Consider the following 16,285-nt stretch of genomic DNA (forward strand, 5'->3'; position numbering starts at 1 on the left):
TAGGCACTATGGTGTGCTGTGTCCACTCCTCTGGGAAGCCCTCCCCTATAGCCCGGTTGAAGACATGTGCAATCAACGGGGCTATAGTGGAGGCCGCATAAATGATGTGCTCACTCTGTAATCCAGTATGGTCAGCTGATCGTCTGTGCTGCATGCGACGTATGGCCCTCTCTACCATCTCTGCTGTAAAGAAGGAGGAGCACGTGGGGCGAGGCTCGTGTGGTTGTGGAATAGGAGGCTGCCCTGGCACTTCATAAAGTCGCTCTGCATAATCATGCCATATCTGTGGATCCTCAATAGCTGTAGTCGGACGTGGCTCGCGCAGGGTGCGCCATGCCGTCGCGCTATCCATGCTCATGAATAGGCGGTATAGCTCAAGCTCCTGTGCCTCTTCGAATGCTCGCCGCTTTTGGCGTGTCAGCGTCTTCATATGCCGTCTGGCCTCTCTCTCTGTGATCTCTCCTAAGGCTCGCCGTGCATGGAGGCGTCGGTATAGCTCTCTGCACTCATCATCATACCAGCGGTTCTGAGGCATAGCCCCGGGGGGGGAGTGCGTCCTGTGTGAGTGGTGTGTGGAAAAGAGCTAATAGCTGAAGTGTGGAGAACGGAAGAGATATGTGATGTGAGAACTGAGAGTGGTGTGGATGGGTGGAGGAGACATAGGCCATGTTCGACCTTGGCCGAGTAAATAGAGGCTAGCTCATGTGTGAAATGGATGGTGGTGTGTGGAGTGTGTGTAGTGGAGCTGTGTGTGATGGTATCTCCGGTGATGGAGAAAGAGAGGTATGTGTGGTCGGCTCCGATGGGTATGGGTGGAATGGTGAAGGATGTGATAAGGTGTGTAGCCTCCCTGGGTCCCAGAATATAGTCGACTGTACTCCCCCCTCCTTCTGCAACTCCATGTGGTATACAAGTCAGGCCCCCTGAGGTGGGCCACTGGACCATCCCGTTATAGATAACGAGACGGTGCTGGGAGCCAAGTCGAAGTAGATGTCGTCCGTAAGCTGTGACTGGAGCTCTGTCTGCTGTGTCTCTCATAGTAGCCTCCTCATCTAGAGTGTGTAGTGTCTCTGGGTCCTCATGGTCATATGTCTCACACTGCTCACTGCGTGTACGAGCATTGAAGTCTCCCATAAGGAAGACTTCACCCAGTGTGGAGTACTCCATAATCTCCTCCGTGAGGCATGCGTACGGTGACTCCTGCTCAATAGGGGCGAATCTGGAGCCTGTGGGAGCAAAGTAGCAAAGGGCAATGTAGACGATCCTGTCTCGTGAGAGCTCGAGGCGAATCCACATGTAGCGGGCCTGTGGGTCCCGGGCAACAATCTGTAGTCTGCTGTGAAGCCCCTGTCTAAAGAGTATGGCCACTCCTCCTGAGCCGCGAGTGGTGTGCTGGCGCATACATCCCCGATGTAGAGACTCCCACTGGAATCCATGTATCCGTGGTAACCCTCTCTCCGGGCTCTCGTGTGTCTCTGTAAGTAGAATGATGTCTCGACCTCTCATCACCTCCTCAAGTCTCTCTGGGTGTGTCCATAGGTCTCCATTGCAATTCCAAACCGTGACATGAATCTCCTCGTGTGTCCCACAGGCCGCGAGTCCCTATGCGATGGTCTTGCCATCAATGATAACCCTACCATCCCGATATACTGCCTTCTTCCCTTCTTTGCGGGCTTGGTGGACTCGGGGCATGCACGCGCGACGGTGATCTTGTTGCATCTTTGTGAGGTCATCATCAAGATAAATCGGGGGGCCGTCTATCCCTCTCAAGATGACCCTCTTTCGGAGGAAAGAAGTTCGAGACTCCTCGGAGGCGAATTGGAGGATGAGAGCTCTTTTCTTTGGATCTTTGCCGGCTCTCCAAACTTTGGAGAAAGGGATCTCTTCTTCCTTGTATCCCACTTTCTTGCATAAAGCTTTCCCATCGCTTTCGGGTGTAGACCCTTCTTCTTCTTTGATGCCGGTCACTCGCACATTGAGGCGGCGAGCTTGTCGCATCTTCTCCTCTTCGATGGTTGTGTGTACGATGAGTACCTCATCTTTTTGGGCTTCCTCTCTTGCTACCTTCTTGATGTTCTTTTTGACCACTTCGACCCATCCTTCTTTGGTGGCCTCTAATTTGTCCTCAATGCTTGCGGTGAGGGCTTTGGTGATCTCCTCCTTGAGGGCTTCCTTAGCCTCCCCTTTAATCTCTCCTTCCTCGGGGGTGAGGGATGTGAGGGAAGCATGAAGGAGATCGATTTGTGCCTCCATCTCTTCTTGCTCTTTCCTCCATCTCACCCTCTCCTTCTCGTTCTCCCGTTCCCTTCTCTCCTTCTCCTCTTTGAGATTTTGGATTTCCGCTCTCATGTCCTCCTCCTCTTCGTTCCATAGCTTGATGAAGTTGGCTTTCTCCTCCTTCCATATTTCTCTCTCCATCCGCCATTCCTTCATGTCCTTCTCCAATTGTGCAAGCCTCTTATTCGTGAGCATGAAGGACGTTGTCTTCGTTGTCGGTGTCGGCGTCTTGATGATGGGGGAAGACATGGTTGTCTTCGTAGCTACCCTCTCTTCATATTGTGAAGAAGAGGGGAGAAGGGGAAGAGAACACTCGGCTTGTGTGTATGCAGGGGGCAGCGGGCAGGGGATGGGGATGGGGTGTGTGTTCAGTGGATGAGCTGGTCGTCTTGGCGTGCAGGGAGCAGCGCGCAGGGGGGGGGCAGCGCGCAGGAGGGAGCAGCACACAGGGGTGGGACAGCGCGCAGGGGAGGGAGCCACGCGCAGGGGGAGAGAGGGGAGGCGAGGGCTGGCAGCGGGCAACCACAGAGAGAGAGAGAGAGAGAGAGAGAGAGAGAGAGAGAGAGAGAGAGAGAGAGAGAGAGAGAGATTCTTTTCGTTGCAGAGATCCACAGTAGATATACTTGCAGAGGCAAATCGTGTCCCTGTTTGGCAGATAATATTGAGTGCCTTATTAGTTTTCTCTTATGCCATTGGATGTTTCATCAATTTACGATCTCCAGTCCAATCGCATACATGGTTGGTCCTCATGGTAATATAATTACTATCATAGCCATCTGAAAGATTACAGAGTTGACAACATCTCGCTCTCAGAATTCGACAAGTTTTTTTCTACAATGTCTAATAGGGGATGATTATCGTGTCATTTGCCATTATCTCGGCTTTTGGACTAACTTCAGCTTTGGGTATCAAGTTCTCACCATTGGCAGGCTCTGTTGTCCCATTTCTTGCCTTAGGTCTTGGTATGTTCTCTGAAAGTTTCAATCTGATGTTTAATCACAATGGCTTTTTGAAGATTAAGAAACGTACAGCTATATGATTTGGTAAAAGCAAATACTGACTGATTGATCGGTGGCAGTGTGTGTTTGTCTGTGTGCGCGTATCTGTGCGCGCGAGTACATGACAAATGACATGAAGGTTCTTAAATATGGAGATCTATAATTTACACGAATGACTGCGTGATGTATGTCTGTGTGTGCGTGTACATGTGGCATGCATGTATACATAGATTTCTGTGAAAATTAGGTCTTCTCTGCTAGGTACTATGTGATGAATAACAATTTTCACTGTGTACAGTTAAGAGTGGTCAGTAAGAGTTTGGATGACAGAGTTTTACTGAAGTATTGTTGGTGCACTGTACTTGGCTGGGGGCTTTCAAAAGGAGTAGAATGTAGCTAGGGTGGAATAGTATCGAGCTAGGCTCAGTACTAGTTTGCGTACTGGTACAAGAAGAATGAACAAAGATGGCTTCCTTAAACGATAGAACGTATATGTTCTGAATTACCTTTTTTTCTGCAACGCATGATGACCTGAGATTGCATCTAGTTTGCATAACGTGGGAGATGCATTGGTTGCAGAATATTACACTTTTCAGGAAACCTAGGGCCACAGATTAGAGCAAGTCCAGTTTTAATAAACTGTCCACATTTTAAAGTGGTCAGCCAATCGGCCAACAACTAATAAATAGCAGAAAATTGGGACACCAAAAGAAAGTAGAGCCCCCCCCCCCCCCCCCCCGCCTCTCTCTCTCTCTCTTTTCTAGGATAGTGGATTGTCTGTAAACCTTGGTAAAACCAAGGTCATGGTGTTTAACACCACACCGCAGTGGATCAGGAGATCGGCACCGACCTTCACGTATGGTCAAGAGATTGTGGAGTATACAGATGCATACACTTACCTTGGGATAGTCTTCACTGGGCCGAGGTTTTCTTTGGGGAGAGCAGCAAAGACTAGACTGACCAGAGCTTATGCGGCCTTGGGAGGCTTGGAGAGGATGTGTTCGCAGGTTCAGTTCCAGGAACCTCGGACAAAGTTATGGCTCTTTGATACTTTAGTAGCCTCAGCTATGATGTATGGGGTACAGGTATGGGGACCTTCTGTAGGCCAGGATGGTTGGAGAGGTATGGAGAGGCCCTTGGTATCTATGATCTCCCGATTGATTAGAGCCAAGGCCTCCGTACCTCACGCGATCATTCGAGCAGAGCTAGCTGCCCCCCCCCATGGAGATTGAGGCGCTTACCAGATCAGTGTCCTTTGTGCACAGCCTATGGGATACTACTAGAGACAGATATGCTAGATTGGCCCTTGAGTCTTCCAGACAGTTAGCTCTACAGGGGGACACTTCATGCTGGTATGCACAGATGACTTCATGGTTTCAGACGCATGGCTTCACCATGGACAGGTTGCCCCCTTTCCAGTATTCTCTTCAGGCACCCTCGCTGTCTCTTACACGGGTGGAGATCACTAGACTCATTCGTCAGGACCTGATCCAGCTCGACACCAGGAGGACATGGATAGAGCCGCCTCAGGAGTTGAGCACAAAGATGGCTTTCTATAGAGAGCATCTTCTCCACCTCACAGGAGATGGGTTTGTGATTCGACCCAGCTACATGGACACACATATGTCTCATGGTTTGCGTTGTGCCATTGGTCAGATACGCACATCCTCACATCAGCTCGAGATTGAGACTGGTAGATTCAGAGGGATACCAGCAGACAGCAGGATCTTTTCTAGTTCTTTTGTACCCAGACATGGTATTAGATTCACTATTTTGTAACTGATTGGTCTCATAGGTCATTTTGGCCTTTTGAAGACGTTAATATAACATTTCTCTCTCTCTCTCTCTCTAACTTTAACGTGCTGTGGCGTGAGGGAAGAGCCGCGTGCTGTGGCGTGAGGGAGCTCTCTCTTTGCAGCAGCGCGAGGCTGAAGGCCTCTCTCTCTCTTTGCGTGCATGAAGGACTGCTGCTGCCCCTGCTCGTTGCGCGCGTGACAGACACCATGGCGGGCAGCTTAGGCCCCTGCTCTTTGCGCGCGAGAAGGAGACCATGGTGGGCTGCTGATGCTGCCCTGAGGCTCGCGCTCACACTGCCTGAGGCTCTCGTTGCACGTCTGTCCCGCGCAGTCCTACGCGTAGGACGTCAAGCTGTTCTACGCGTAGCAAGGCCAAGAGTCGCCCCAGCTGTTCTATGCGTAGGAAGTCAAGATCCCCTACGTTTAAGTTTATTTCAATTTTAAGCCCTAAGGAAAAATTTTAAGTCTAAAGAGATTTTAAGCCTTCTCTTTGCGTCCAATTTAAAGCGATTTAAGGCCTTAAGGTAAACTGGTTAAGTTTGCCATACTCTCAGTCCCTCACCCTAGTACCCTAGTACCCTATCCCAGATTTGGGGCTCGGGTTCGATGGACCCGCCTACCGAAGGGGAAGGGCCGGGTGTAGATAGCTACACCACCCCAAAAAAAACAACGGCTACTTTCAAACGGAGAAACAAAGATACTGTACTATCACCAAGATCCTTACGCGTTGGGAAAACCTCCAGGATACATGATGAGCTACTGATGGAGAAGGTCCAGGTGATGCTCAAATCAGAGCTAAACTATATGAGGGACGACATCAGGAAGGAAATGCACGAGAACGCCGAGAGCTACAGGAACTCCATGTATGGAGACATGATGAGAGAACTAAGGAGAGAGATCCGGGGGATACAGAATGAGGAAATTCAGACCATGAAAACGAAACTACGAAACCTAATCAAGGCCGAAGTAAATGTAACAGAATGCGTTATGCAAAAGAAACTCGATGAGGCAGTAGCAAATTTTGAAGCATGGAGAACAAATATGGAAAAGCACATGGAGGAAAAAGATGCAATAATCGAGGAGCTAAAAGGAGAACTTGCGGCTTGCAAATCCGCAACTAAGGAGAAGGGAGACGACGAACCTTCGGTGCTAAAGGAGCTCGAGGACATGAAGGACCATATGAAAGCTCTACGGAAAGGAGATGAACAGAAATTGAAAACGGCATCTTCATGGGCGAAACGTCTTGTTAAAACACAAGAAAAGGTTGATGAAGCAGAGAAATGGATTGAGGATGCGAAGAAAGGGAAGGCCCAGATGCTTGAGACCACACCTACTTCCACCATTATTAATATGACCATTGAGGAAGAGCAGAAAAGGAAGACTTGGGCTCTGCATGTGCGGGTCATAGGAGTCAAGGACAAAGAGAATGTAGCTGAAGAGGTGAGGGAACTGCTACAACGCATGGGCATCACAGAGCCTACTCACACAAGTGCATGGAGAGTGGGCAAGAAAGGAGTCGATGAGAAGGGAAACGTAAAGGATAGGGCTCTTATTCTCCGCTTCCCGAATATAGAAATAAGGAAAGAATTTCTAAAGAAGAGGCCAACTCTTAAGAAAACCGGTATTTTCCTGGGAGATGACCTTACATTGGCACAAGTAGCACACATGCAAGAGTTGATGCCACAGATCAGGGTAGCAAGAGAAAAGGGGAAAATCGCCTTTTATAGAGGAGGGAAAGTAGTGGTTCTGGAAAAGCGCTCATCATGACGGTGCGAGACCTATGGAGCGACACTCCGGATAGCGGCGTGGAATTGTAATGGATCATATAGGCTAGATGTAGGTGCCTTTGAAGACAGCTTTAGGGACAGAGACATAGTTTTCTACTGAGAGACACACCAGATACCGGGACAACTTATGCCACATGTGAAGGGGTATTTATGGGAAACAGCGGGTCGACCAGACAAGAGATCTCTATGAGGTAACCGGGGTTCAGGAGGAGTAGCAGTCTTATTTAAAGAGGAGATGAAAGCACTACTACAGATTATTAGGAAAGATGAACAAGCAAGGTATATGTGGGTGAGAATGAGAGCCAAGACAGGTAGATTTCTATATATCGCTATATGCTACTTCCCTCCAAGTACATCAGTCTACTCCTCACCTAAAGGATAGTCCCCTTTCTCCATATTGAATAATGACATATGGGAGTTCTCTAGAGATGGAGACATCCTTCCCTTAGGAGACTTTAATGCCAGAACGGCCAACACTCAAGCAGTATTCTATGATACTTCTGAGGAAATGCTCAGAGAAGTGGATTTATCACAGGAGGGGCTTACTAGAAACTCACAGGATAAAGAACACACTGAATATGGGAGACATCTCATGGAGATGGCAACTACACATGGTTTCGCCATACTTAATGGTCTAGAGAATTTCCCTTTATCTGGGGGATTCACATGCTTCCCGAACAGGCATGGGGCCAATACAGTGGATTATGTCATGACTTCACCAAGCTTTATTTCTAGTATCGAGGACTTTAAGGTGGGACCTAGACCGGTTGGAATTGCAGTGGATCATGCTCTCTTGACCTTATCAATCTCCTTCCAATACAATGCCTCTTAAGTACAAAGGAAGAAGACACACACAAGATATACTTTCACGCCAGAGACTGATTCAGTCTATGTGGAAAAGATCTATAATAGGATGTGGGCAGCCGAGCCAGTATATACTGTAGAGGAGATTACTTCTCAGCTAACAGAAATACTACATGGAGCAGCGCAAGAGGCATACCCACATACTCAGCCTGATCAGAAGAGAGGATCTGGGAACATGCCTCAAAACAGTTGGTACGACGAGGAATGGAGAGAGACGAGAACCCAGGTCCAGAAAGAGCTTACACTTGGGATCATCACATATAAGCAGTCTCGGATTGCTCTACGACGTATAGTACGTTGCAAGAAAAGTGCATTTTTAGCCAAACTGGAGAAGGATTTATATCAGCTCTTCTTGAGTCAGGACTCACATGAGGCCTGGCGTTTATTTCACGAGCACTCATCGCCTCCGACAATTACTTCTCCTGAGATTTGGGGTCAATATGTAACATCATTATATATGGTATCTGGACAGCCTCCATTACCAGATCTGCTAGAGCCATGCTCGGCTACTAGTACTTTCTTTACTACGGAAATGGTGAAAAAAGCCATTGACAAGATGAAGACAAGAAGAGCATATGATCATGAAGGTTTAGTAGCAGAACATCTGCTCCATGCAAGGAATCTACTTTCATAAGTCCTTGCTCGTCTGTTTAATCGGGTCATGTGTGAAGAATTACCTGAATCTTGGAAATTATCTACTATCGTACCTATTTTCAAGTGAGGGGATCCTATGATACCCGGGAACTACCGTACCATTATGGTGGGTCACACACTGACCCGACTGTACGCATCCATTCTGGAACAAAAATTGAGTAGATGGGCAGAGAATGAAGGCATAAGGGCAACAAGACAAGCTGGATTCAGGAGTGGTTATTCCACTTTAGATCATATTCTTACGCTCAGAGCAATTATTGAGGAAGGAAGAGCAAGCGGGAAAAGGATGTATTGTTGCTTTGTGGATTTTCGGAAAGCTTTTGATACAGTACCAAGGGCCAGATTGATGCGCAGAATGCAAGAGTTAGGGGTCCCCAAAGACATTATCTAGGGGATCATGACCTTATACGGGTCAGTAACTGGTTATGTACGTACTCCAGAAGGGGCAGATTACATTGATAGAGAGGGTGACAGAGGTGCTCAACTTGCAGGGTCATGGATCCCTTTGTTGTTGTATGCAGATGATATTGTATTGATAGCAGAATCACCAGATGGAATGCAGAGACAGTTAGATGCATTACATAAATTTGCGGAGGACAGCGGACTGTCGGTAAATTTGGGTAAAACCAAAGTTATGGTGTTTAATACCACACCGCAGTGGGTTAGGAGATCAGCACCTACATTTGCATATGGCGAGGATACAGTAGAGTACACAGATGCATACACATACCTTGGTGTGGTATTTACAGGACCGAAGTTTACTCTTAAGAAAGCAGCGGATGCTAGATTGTCCAGAGCCTCTGCGGCCTTGGGAGGGTTGGAGAGGATGGGATCACAAGTGCAGTTTCAGGAACTACGAACAAAACTTTGGCTCTTTGATACTGTGGTGGCTTCGGCTATGCTTTATGGGGTCCAGATTTGGGGACCATCTGTGGATCAAGATAATTGGAAGTCAATGGAGAGACCTTTGGTATCTATGATTCCCCGAATGATTAGAGCCAAGGCCTCCGTACCACACGCGATTACCCGAGCGGAACTAGCTGCCCCTCCGATAGAAATTGAAGCTCTTACCAGATCAGTGTCCTTTATACATGGTTTGTGGGATACAAATAATTGCCGATATACTAGATTGGCCCTCGAATCCTCTCGACAATTAGCAATGAAAGGAGATACATCATGCTGGTATGCGCAACTGTCCTCGTGGTTTCAGAGACACGGGTTCAGTATGGAAAGATTACCCCCCTTCCAATACTCTCTTGAGGCTCCATCACTGGCAATCACACGAACGGAGATTAATAAAATCATCCGCCATGATCTTATACAGCTGGACACTAAGAGGACATGGGTAGACCCTACACAAGAATTGGGCACGAAGATGGCCGACTCTAAAGAAAACTTCCTACAGCTATCTGAAGATGGTTTTGTTATTCGCTCGAGCTACATGGTTACCCACCTGTCTCATGGTTTGAGATGTGCTATTGGTCAGATTCGTACATCCTCACACCAATTGGAAATTGAATTTGGCAGATTTAGGGGAATCCCATCTAAGAGCAGAATTTGCAAGTTATGCAGAATGGAGCCGGAGGCACCATTACACTACATATGCCATTGCACCGTATACTATGAGATACGTGGGCGTTTCCATTGCCTATTTAATGAAGGCTTTGGACCTCTAGATAGAGTCATGCAATACGAGGATCAAAGATGCTTAGGCGTGTACCTATTGGAATTGCATTGCACAGGGATAATCTAATGAGAAGACAAAGAGCACTACAGCCTCAGAGGCAGATCATAGATTTCTTCGGATCGAGAGAAGCAGGAATGGAAGGAGAAGCAAGAGGCCAGCAGCGAGCACAAAGGAGTACCCACATTCATACCAAAGGCACCCTCATTGACAGGGCGATTGAGCTTAGGAAATCGAGACGACCACGACCGAGATGCAGAAGCACACTTCACCGGAGGAGACTACAACAAAGGATTAGAAGCATTCTAGGCAGACACCTAGAATGCTCCTAAGAAGTTTATTGAATACTTTGTATTTAGTTTTCACATTTATTTTCACACTTTCACACTTTTCACACTTAGTACTTTAGTACTAAGGTACCCAGACATTGTAACAGATTCACCACTTTTGTATCAGTTTGGTCTCATAGGTCATCCTGGCCTTTTGAAGACGTTAATATAACATTTCATTTCATTTCATTTCGAGCGAGGAAACCTCAAAGCGAGGAAAACCCACGAAAAAGATCAAACAATGGGAAACCTCAAGGCGAAGAAAACCCATAGAAAGTATTACAAACTGCAACTTAGAAACAATCAAAATAGAGCTGGTAATGCTAACACGGAGCTCGTCCAAGTCATAGGCAACTTGAAGAGACTGTCTAAGAGATATCTTAAAGAAAGAAACATATTCCACTTGAATCTGCTGAAACATGAGGGAATTCCGTGCTCTCCACACTGTCCACAGTACCCAGAACCTAACCCAGCCGAAAAAGTATGCATACGGCTGAAGCAAAGGCAGAAGCACTCCAAAGATCCAGAAAAATTACCAAATTGTAAGCCAGGAAAATGCGAGCGAAGAGCTGAAGAGATGGTATCCACAAAGTGTCGCGTACGAGAACAAGACCACAGTAGATGTGGAATATTCTCAATGCTTGCCCCACAACGAACATAGCGCGAAGAGGCCAATCTCCTAGAGTGCAATAATTTTCCAATGGGAGAACCCCAACAATACGTCTCGACATAAACAGTCGTTCCTTGAGAGGTAACTTGGCATGCAAGATTTTCATAATTTTACTCCGCCACCAAGTAACACTCTTATTCATATTCCATACCTTGTTACAGTGTTCTTGGATGCAGGAAGATGACTGCAAGTTACAGTACACTTTCTTTACAGATATCGAACCAATCAAAGAACCAGCATAGAGCCAATCGCAAATTCTATTGTCTTCAACTAGCGGCGGGATGTGAGATATAGAATCGACCAAATATACAATTGACCAACTCCTTAATGGTGTCCCACATGCGCCTGTAGTGTGACCCAAGTCCAAAGGTAAGAGCAGCATGTCTGAACGAGAGCACCCGTCTTTCAGCGTCTATCACATCTGCTATTCTGTCAATACCTTTGTGGGAGAGAAAGTAAGCCTATCTAGGAGAGTGTTGAACAAGAGTCTGAGCAAAAACTCTGCTCCAATGCAAACTTTCCAATCGAAGTGAATTTCCACAGGCGTCATGTATACCATCCCACAACAATTCCTTCATTGCCAACTTCCAATCTGCCACTAGACTGGAAGCAAAGAGACATCCCGGAATTGTAGCCTCAACTTTACCAAGAACCACATCCCAATACGACGGCTACCAATGGTCGAAGGTCGGCGTGGAAACCGCATGAGAGCACAAAAACGCAAGCATGTGCGTCCAAGGCTATTTTTGCTCAACCAGCACTAACAACAAAGTAGCCTTCCCTGCTGTAACATGACAACACAGCTGAAGGATATTCAGACCACCACAACGTTTTGGAGTTCAAAGCTTATCCATCGCAAGCAATCGCAAGCCTTTTTTGTGAGAGAAAGTGGACCAGAAATGCTCCAGAATCCGAGACATGAAATCCCGAAGAGGACGGGGTGGCCAATGGAATAAAGGTTGGAAAAATTGCGTGTATGCCACCAAAATAGATTGCATTATTTTGACTCTTACATGGAGCGGAGAGGTAGACAATTTCCAATAATGCAATTTAGACCTCAGTTTATTTTCAACCCATTGTAACAACTTCGCATTGTTAACCGACCAGGCCAACGGATAACCAAGGTGCCTTACAATTTGATCAGGCTTCACTATCTCGCCTGGCCATAACATAGCATGCCAATCCATTTGATTCAAGGGGAGCAATTTATATTTTCGGAAATTCACTTGCAGACTTGCCGCCAGCCGATAAATACGTAGTGCTTCCATGACACAACGAACATCCTCAGGTTGGTTTCTAGGCCATAACATGGAGTCATCCGCATACGCTTGTGCCACAAAATGATCTTGAGCTGGCAGTTGCAATCCATGCAGCCGACCAAATGCTGTCAAGGAGTCAAGATACAATAGCAGAGGATGTGTAGCGATAGCATACAACATGGTACTCAAAGGACATCCTTGCCTGACCAATCGACCAAGATCCCATAACCGAGTCAGCTCACCGTTAAGAATTCCGACAGACGGACTCTTCTCATAAAGGAAATAAACTACTTGACGCATCGTGGGCCCAAAGCCCAAAGCGGTCATGATCTGAGCAATGAACTCCCATTGAACGGTGTCAAATGCTTTCTCTATATCAATCTGCATGATAAGCACATCTTGTCCTGTGTATTTTGCATACTCAATTCCAATAAATGCGTTAGCGATATTATCCATAATTTCCCTGTGAGGAATAAATCCATACCGAGCCGGATGTATGCCGGAGAACAAATAGTCAGCAACACGAGTAGTTATCATTTTCAACTACAATTTGTAAACCACCGGCATAAGCGTTATTGGACGCCAATGTGAGAAGTAATCACACAATGCTTACTTAGGCAACAGTTTCACTAGACTTGCTTTCCACGATTGCGGTAAAGATTGCTTGGTCCATGCATGATTTATCAAAGGAGAGGTTGCTTAAGAAATTCCCAAAAGCGAAGGGAAAAATTCAATCATAAGCCTGTCCCAACCAGACGATTTCTAGCGACCAAGATGCAACAGACTGTCGTGCAACTCGTCCGCAGTAAAACTAACCTCAAGGGTAGCCACATCATTCATTGTCAATATAGGATGTACATAAGACAACAATAATTTCCTGGCTTGGAAAACCTCAGTCGAGGGAGCCTCGGGCTTGGAAAAAACTCGTTGAAAATGATTGACCATTGAGTCTGCCAATCGACCTTTCTTGGTCATCCATTGCCCAACCTCGTCTCTAACCACTTCTGATAGAGGCAAATGTCCTTGAATGATGCAAATGCTTAAAGAATTGTTTCGATGAACAACCTTTATCCATAAAAGCGTGTTGCCTAGATCTAATTTTCCATTTTTCAAGTTTTTTCTTATCATTATGCATCAACAAAGTTTTAGCTACGCATAATTCCTCTTGTTCTGATTTTAGTAAGCCTTCTACTATCTGCAAGACTTCCCAAGGCTTGGCAAGTCTCCTTATCTTCCTGCACTTTATTTCTCAACTGGTACATGTACCACGAACCATAATCCTTTCTGATTGCTTGAATGTGCATGACAAAACGATACCAGGGCACATCCACATCAATAAACATACGAGAGACAAGTGAAGGAATCACTGCTTCACTCAAAGTTTGCAATGCTCTATGTGAAAAATACGCATTATTAATATGCAACAACCGCTTACGAAGGAGCGAGAAATCTGCATCCAATGCCTCAAGAGACCTCATAGCTCTATTTAACGAGAGTTGATCTCAAGACCCGTTATTCAAGAGGGAAATGGCATAACCAATCTACCACACTAGGGTGATAGAATCGTTATACCGTTTTTCTCTTTTTATTAACACACCCACACACACACACGCACACGCACACGCGCACACACACACACACACACACACACACACACACACACACACACACACACACACACACACACACACGAGAAGAAGAGGATTTTAACGTCGTAGGAAACTATCCCAAGAGACCTCAAAGATCTATCCGACGAGAGAGAGAGAGAGAGAGAGAGAGAGAGAGAGAGAGAGAGAGAGAGAGAGAGAGAGAGAGAGAGAGAGAGAGAGAGAGAGAGAGAGAGAGAATTTGTTGATGCAGGCATAGATGATGTTTTTGTCCTTGTCAACATTTTGAGAAACTGTCTATCTCAGCAAACTTTTGGCATAGCAGAGGCATCAGATTCTATATTACCGATTCATGAGATGAAGTTTACTGTCAGTCTGGCAGGACCTTCTGTAGTGCTCACGACATTAACTGTTTTTGCCTCTTTCTTTATCTCATCTTTGGTAATCTTCGTGCTAATGTTTTTATTGTCTCGCACGTGTGTGTGTGTGTGTGAGAGAGAGAGAGAGAGAGAGAGAGAGAGAGAGAGAGAGAGAGAGAGAGAGAGAGAGAGAGAGAGAGAGATTCTAATTTGGGAAGTAACTTAATAGAACCCAATGCCCCTTGTTCGATGGTTTTGCTGGCAAATGGGATTAACTGCCATGATACACACGTTTGGGATGCTACTGATATTCATTCCGCTAATGGCGTTGGATGCACGACGAGTAAAGGTTTGCAGCTTTCTCTTTGTTCTTTCGCTGCAAAACTTTGGTATTTTATTCAAGGGAAAAAGAAAAACATTAGTGTATGGGATGAACACAAAAATCCAGAGTCCTCTCTTTTTTGCAGGCAGAAATAATCGATCCATGCCTGTGGATATTTTTTGGTACAAAAGGAACTCAAATAGGTAGAAAGTCATGAAATTTTTGTATGCTGTTATCCGTTGCTTGAATAATGCATTTAATGGTATGGGTGGACCTCTGCAGGGAAAGCATCACTTGACCACAATGAAGTGGAAAGGTCAACAGTTTTAGAACAAACTGCAGGGACTGCAGTCTCCAAAGCAATTGTTAGGTTCTATGCTCCATTGTTCAATTATAATAGCTTCAAAATCAGCGTGGTAAATTTCTCCTACTGCATTGCTGGATTCTTTTGTGTCGTTTATCTATGTAACTTCCTGCAATGAGTTGCGGTTTGGATGTTATTACTGTTTTCTATTGTAAAGGTAATTTCTTAATCCATGGTCATCCTTGTTTCTGGCTATTATCCAGGTTGTATTATTTGCAAGCCTGTTAGGTGCAACAACATATCTTGGGTTTTGGAAAGTGGAACATGGGCTAAAGCTTTCAGAGATAGCTTTGAAAGGTAATTCCATCGATTTTACGGCTGGGCTGTGCATGGGATGTTGGTAATTCTTTTTCTACTCAATATTGTTGCCTTTGATTGTGTTGTGGAAGACTCTGAGATGGGATCGAGCCAACAATATTTAATGTCTTTAGAAATTGTTGCTTTGATACTTTTGCAGCTACGAGTGGCACTTCCGCCACCTCCGGCAGCAAGAAAAAGTACTTATTTAGGGCTCAATAGTCCGTAGATCATCGAGAATTTGGGTTTTCGAGAATACCTCACATTTGCTGTAGATGTCGTACATATCGACCAAAGCATGCAATGTTTTCCAGGCTCCTTGTTATCAATCTCAGCTTGGGTCTGTTTTTACCCATGTCAACTTCATAATGCCACATGCCATCAAGATGCAATCGTAGGTTATTGCATCTTGCTTCACATCCTTTAATAACACCTCAAAGCTTCTCTGTGCTGTTCATGTTGGGCCTGCAAAAATTGTATTCCAAGTGGCACATTTGGGACTACAGAAAGATCAATTGTGCAAGTGTAGTGTGTTTCATGCAATGGCATTTTTCCGTCACATTATCTAAGTACATTTTGCTCTCAGCCAGTAGACTTGAGTAACTATATGCATGGAGCACAGTAATAAAGCTCCAAAAGCAAGGTCTTCATGTGATTACTTATCTTCCACCACTCTTTCCACATCCTTGCTATCCTACACATCCATTCATGTAGACCTATATCCCAACTACTCAGATCTTTGTCTATTTAGTATTTATCACCACAAACTCTTGGAGCAGCACCTCGTGATACTGATTATGTTCCATGTTTTTGCTAGATCATACGAAGTAAGGTCCCGACAGAAGTATTCGATTGCGTTATTGCCAACTAATCTCCCCTAGCTTTCCGTGATCATTGCTCTCTTTTGAAATCACTCTTGGAGGCTTTTGTACTTGCCACATAGATCTTTGTGCATCAATCCATAACACCACTACTACAAGATATACTCCTTGATTTTGCCTATCAAGAGGGTAAAAGA

At 45.6% G+C, this 16,285-nt stretch overlaps 1 protein-coding gene across 15 annotated transcripts in view; it reads left to right on the plus strand.

The window, feature by feature from the left end:
* The window catches only part of LOC147447623 (uncharacterized), a 110,453-nt gene that overhangs the window by 61,099 nt on the left and 33,069 nt on the right, over positions 1-16,285 (plus strand). For all 15 annotated transcript variants that reach the window (XM_086523346.1, XM_086523347.1, XM_086523349.1 and 12 more), the window contains 7 exons: positions 2,882-3,028; positions 3,125-3,239; positions 14,179-14,366; positions 14,514-14,633; positions 14,752-14,809; positions 14,889-15,022; positions 15,174-15,267. In XM_086523346.1, coding sequence (XP_086379472.1) covers positions 2,882-3,028; positions 3,125-3,239; positions 14,179-14,366; positions 14,514-14,633; positions 14,752-14,809; positions 14,889-15,022; positions 15,174-15,267 — 856 coding nt within the window. The remainder of the gene's footprint in view (positions 1-2,881; positions 3,029-3,124; positions 3,240-14,178; positions 14,367-14,513; positions 14,634-14,751; positions 14,810-14,888; positions 15,023-15,173; positions 15,268-16,285) is intronic.

This window comes from Adiantum capillus-veneris, chromosome 11, assembly GCF_014529385.1.
Source record: "Adiantum capillus-veneris isolate H3 chromosome 11, ASM1452938v2, whole genome shotgun sequence".
NCBI lineage: Eukaryota > Viridiplantae > Streptophyta > Polypodiopsida > Polypodiales > Pteridaceae > Adiantum > Adiantum capillus-veneris.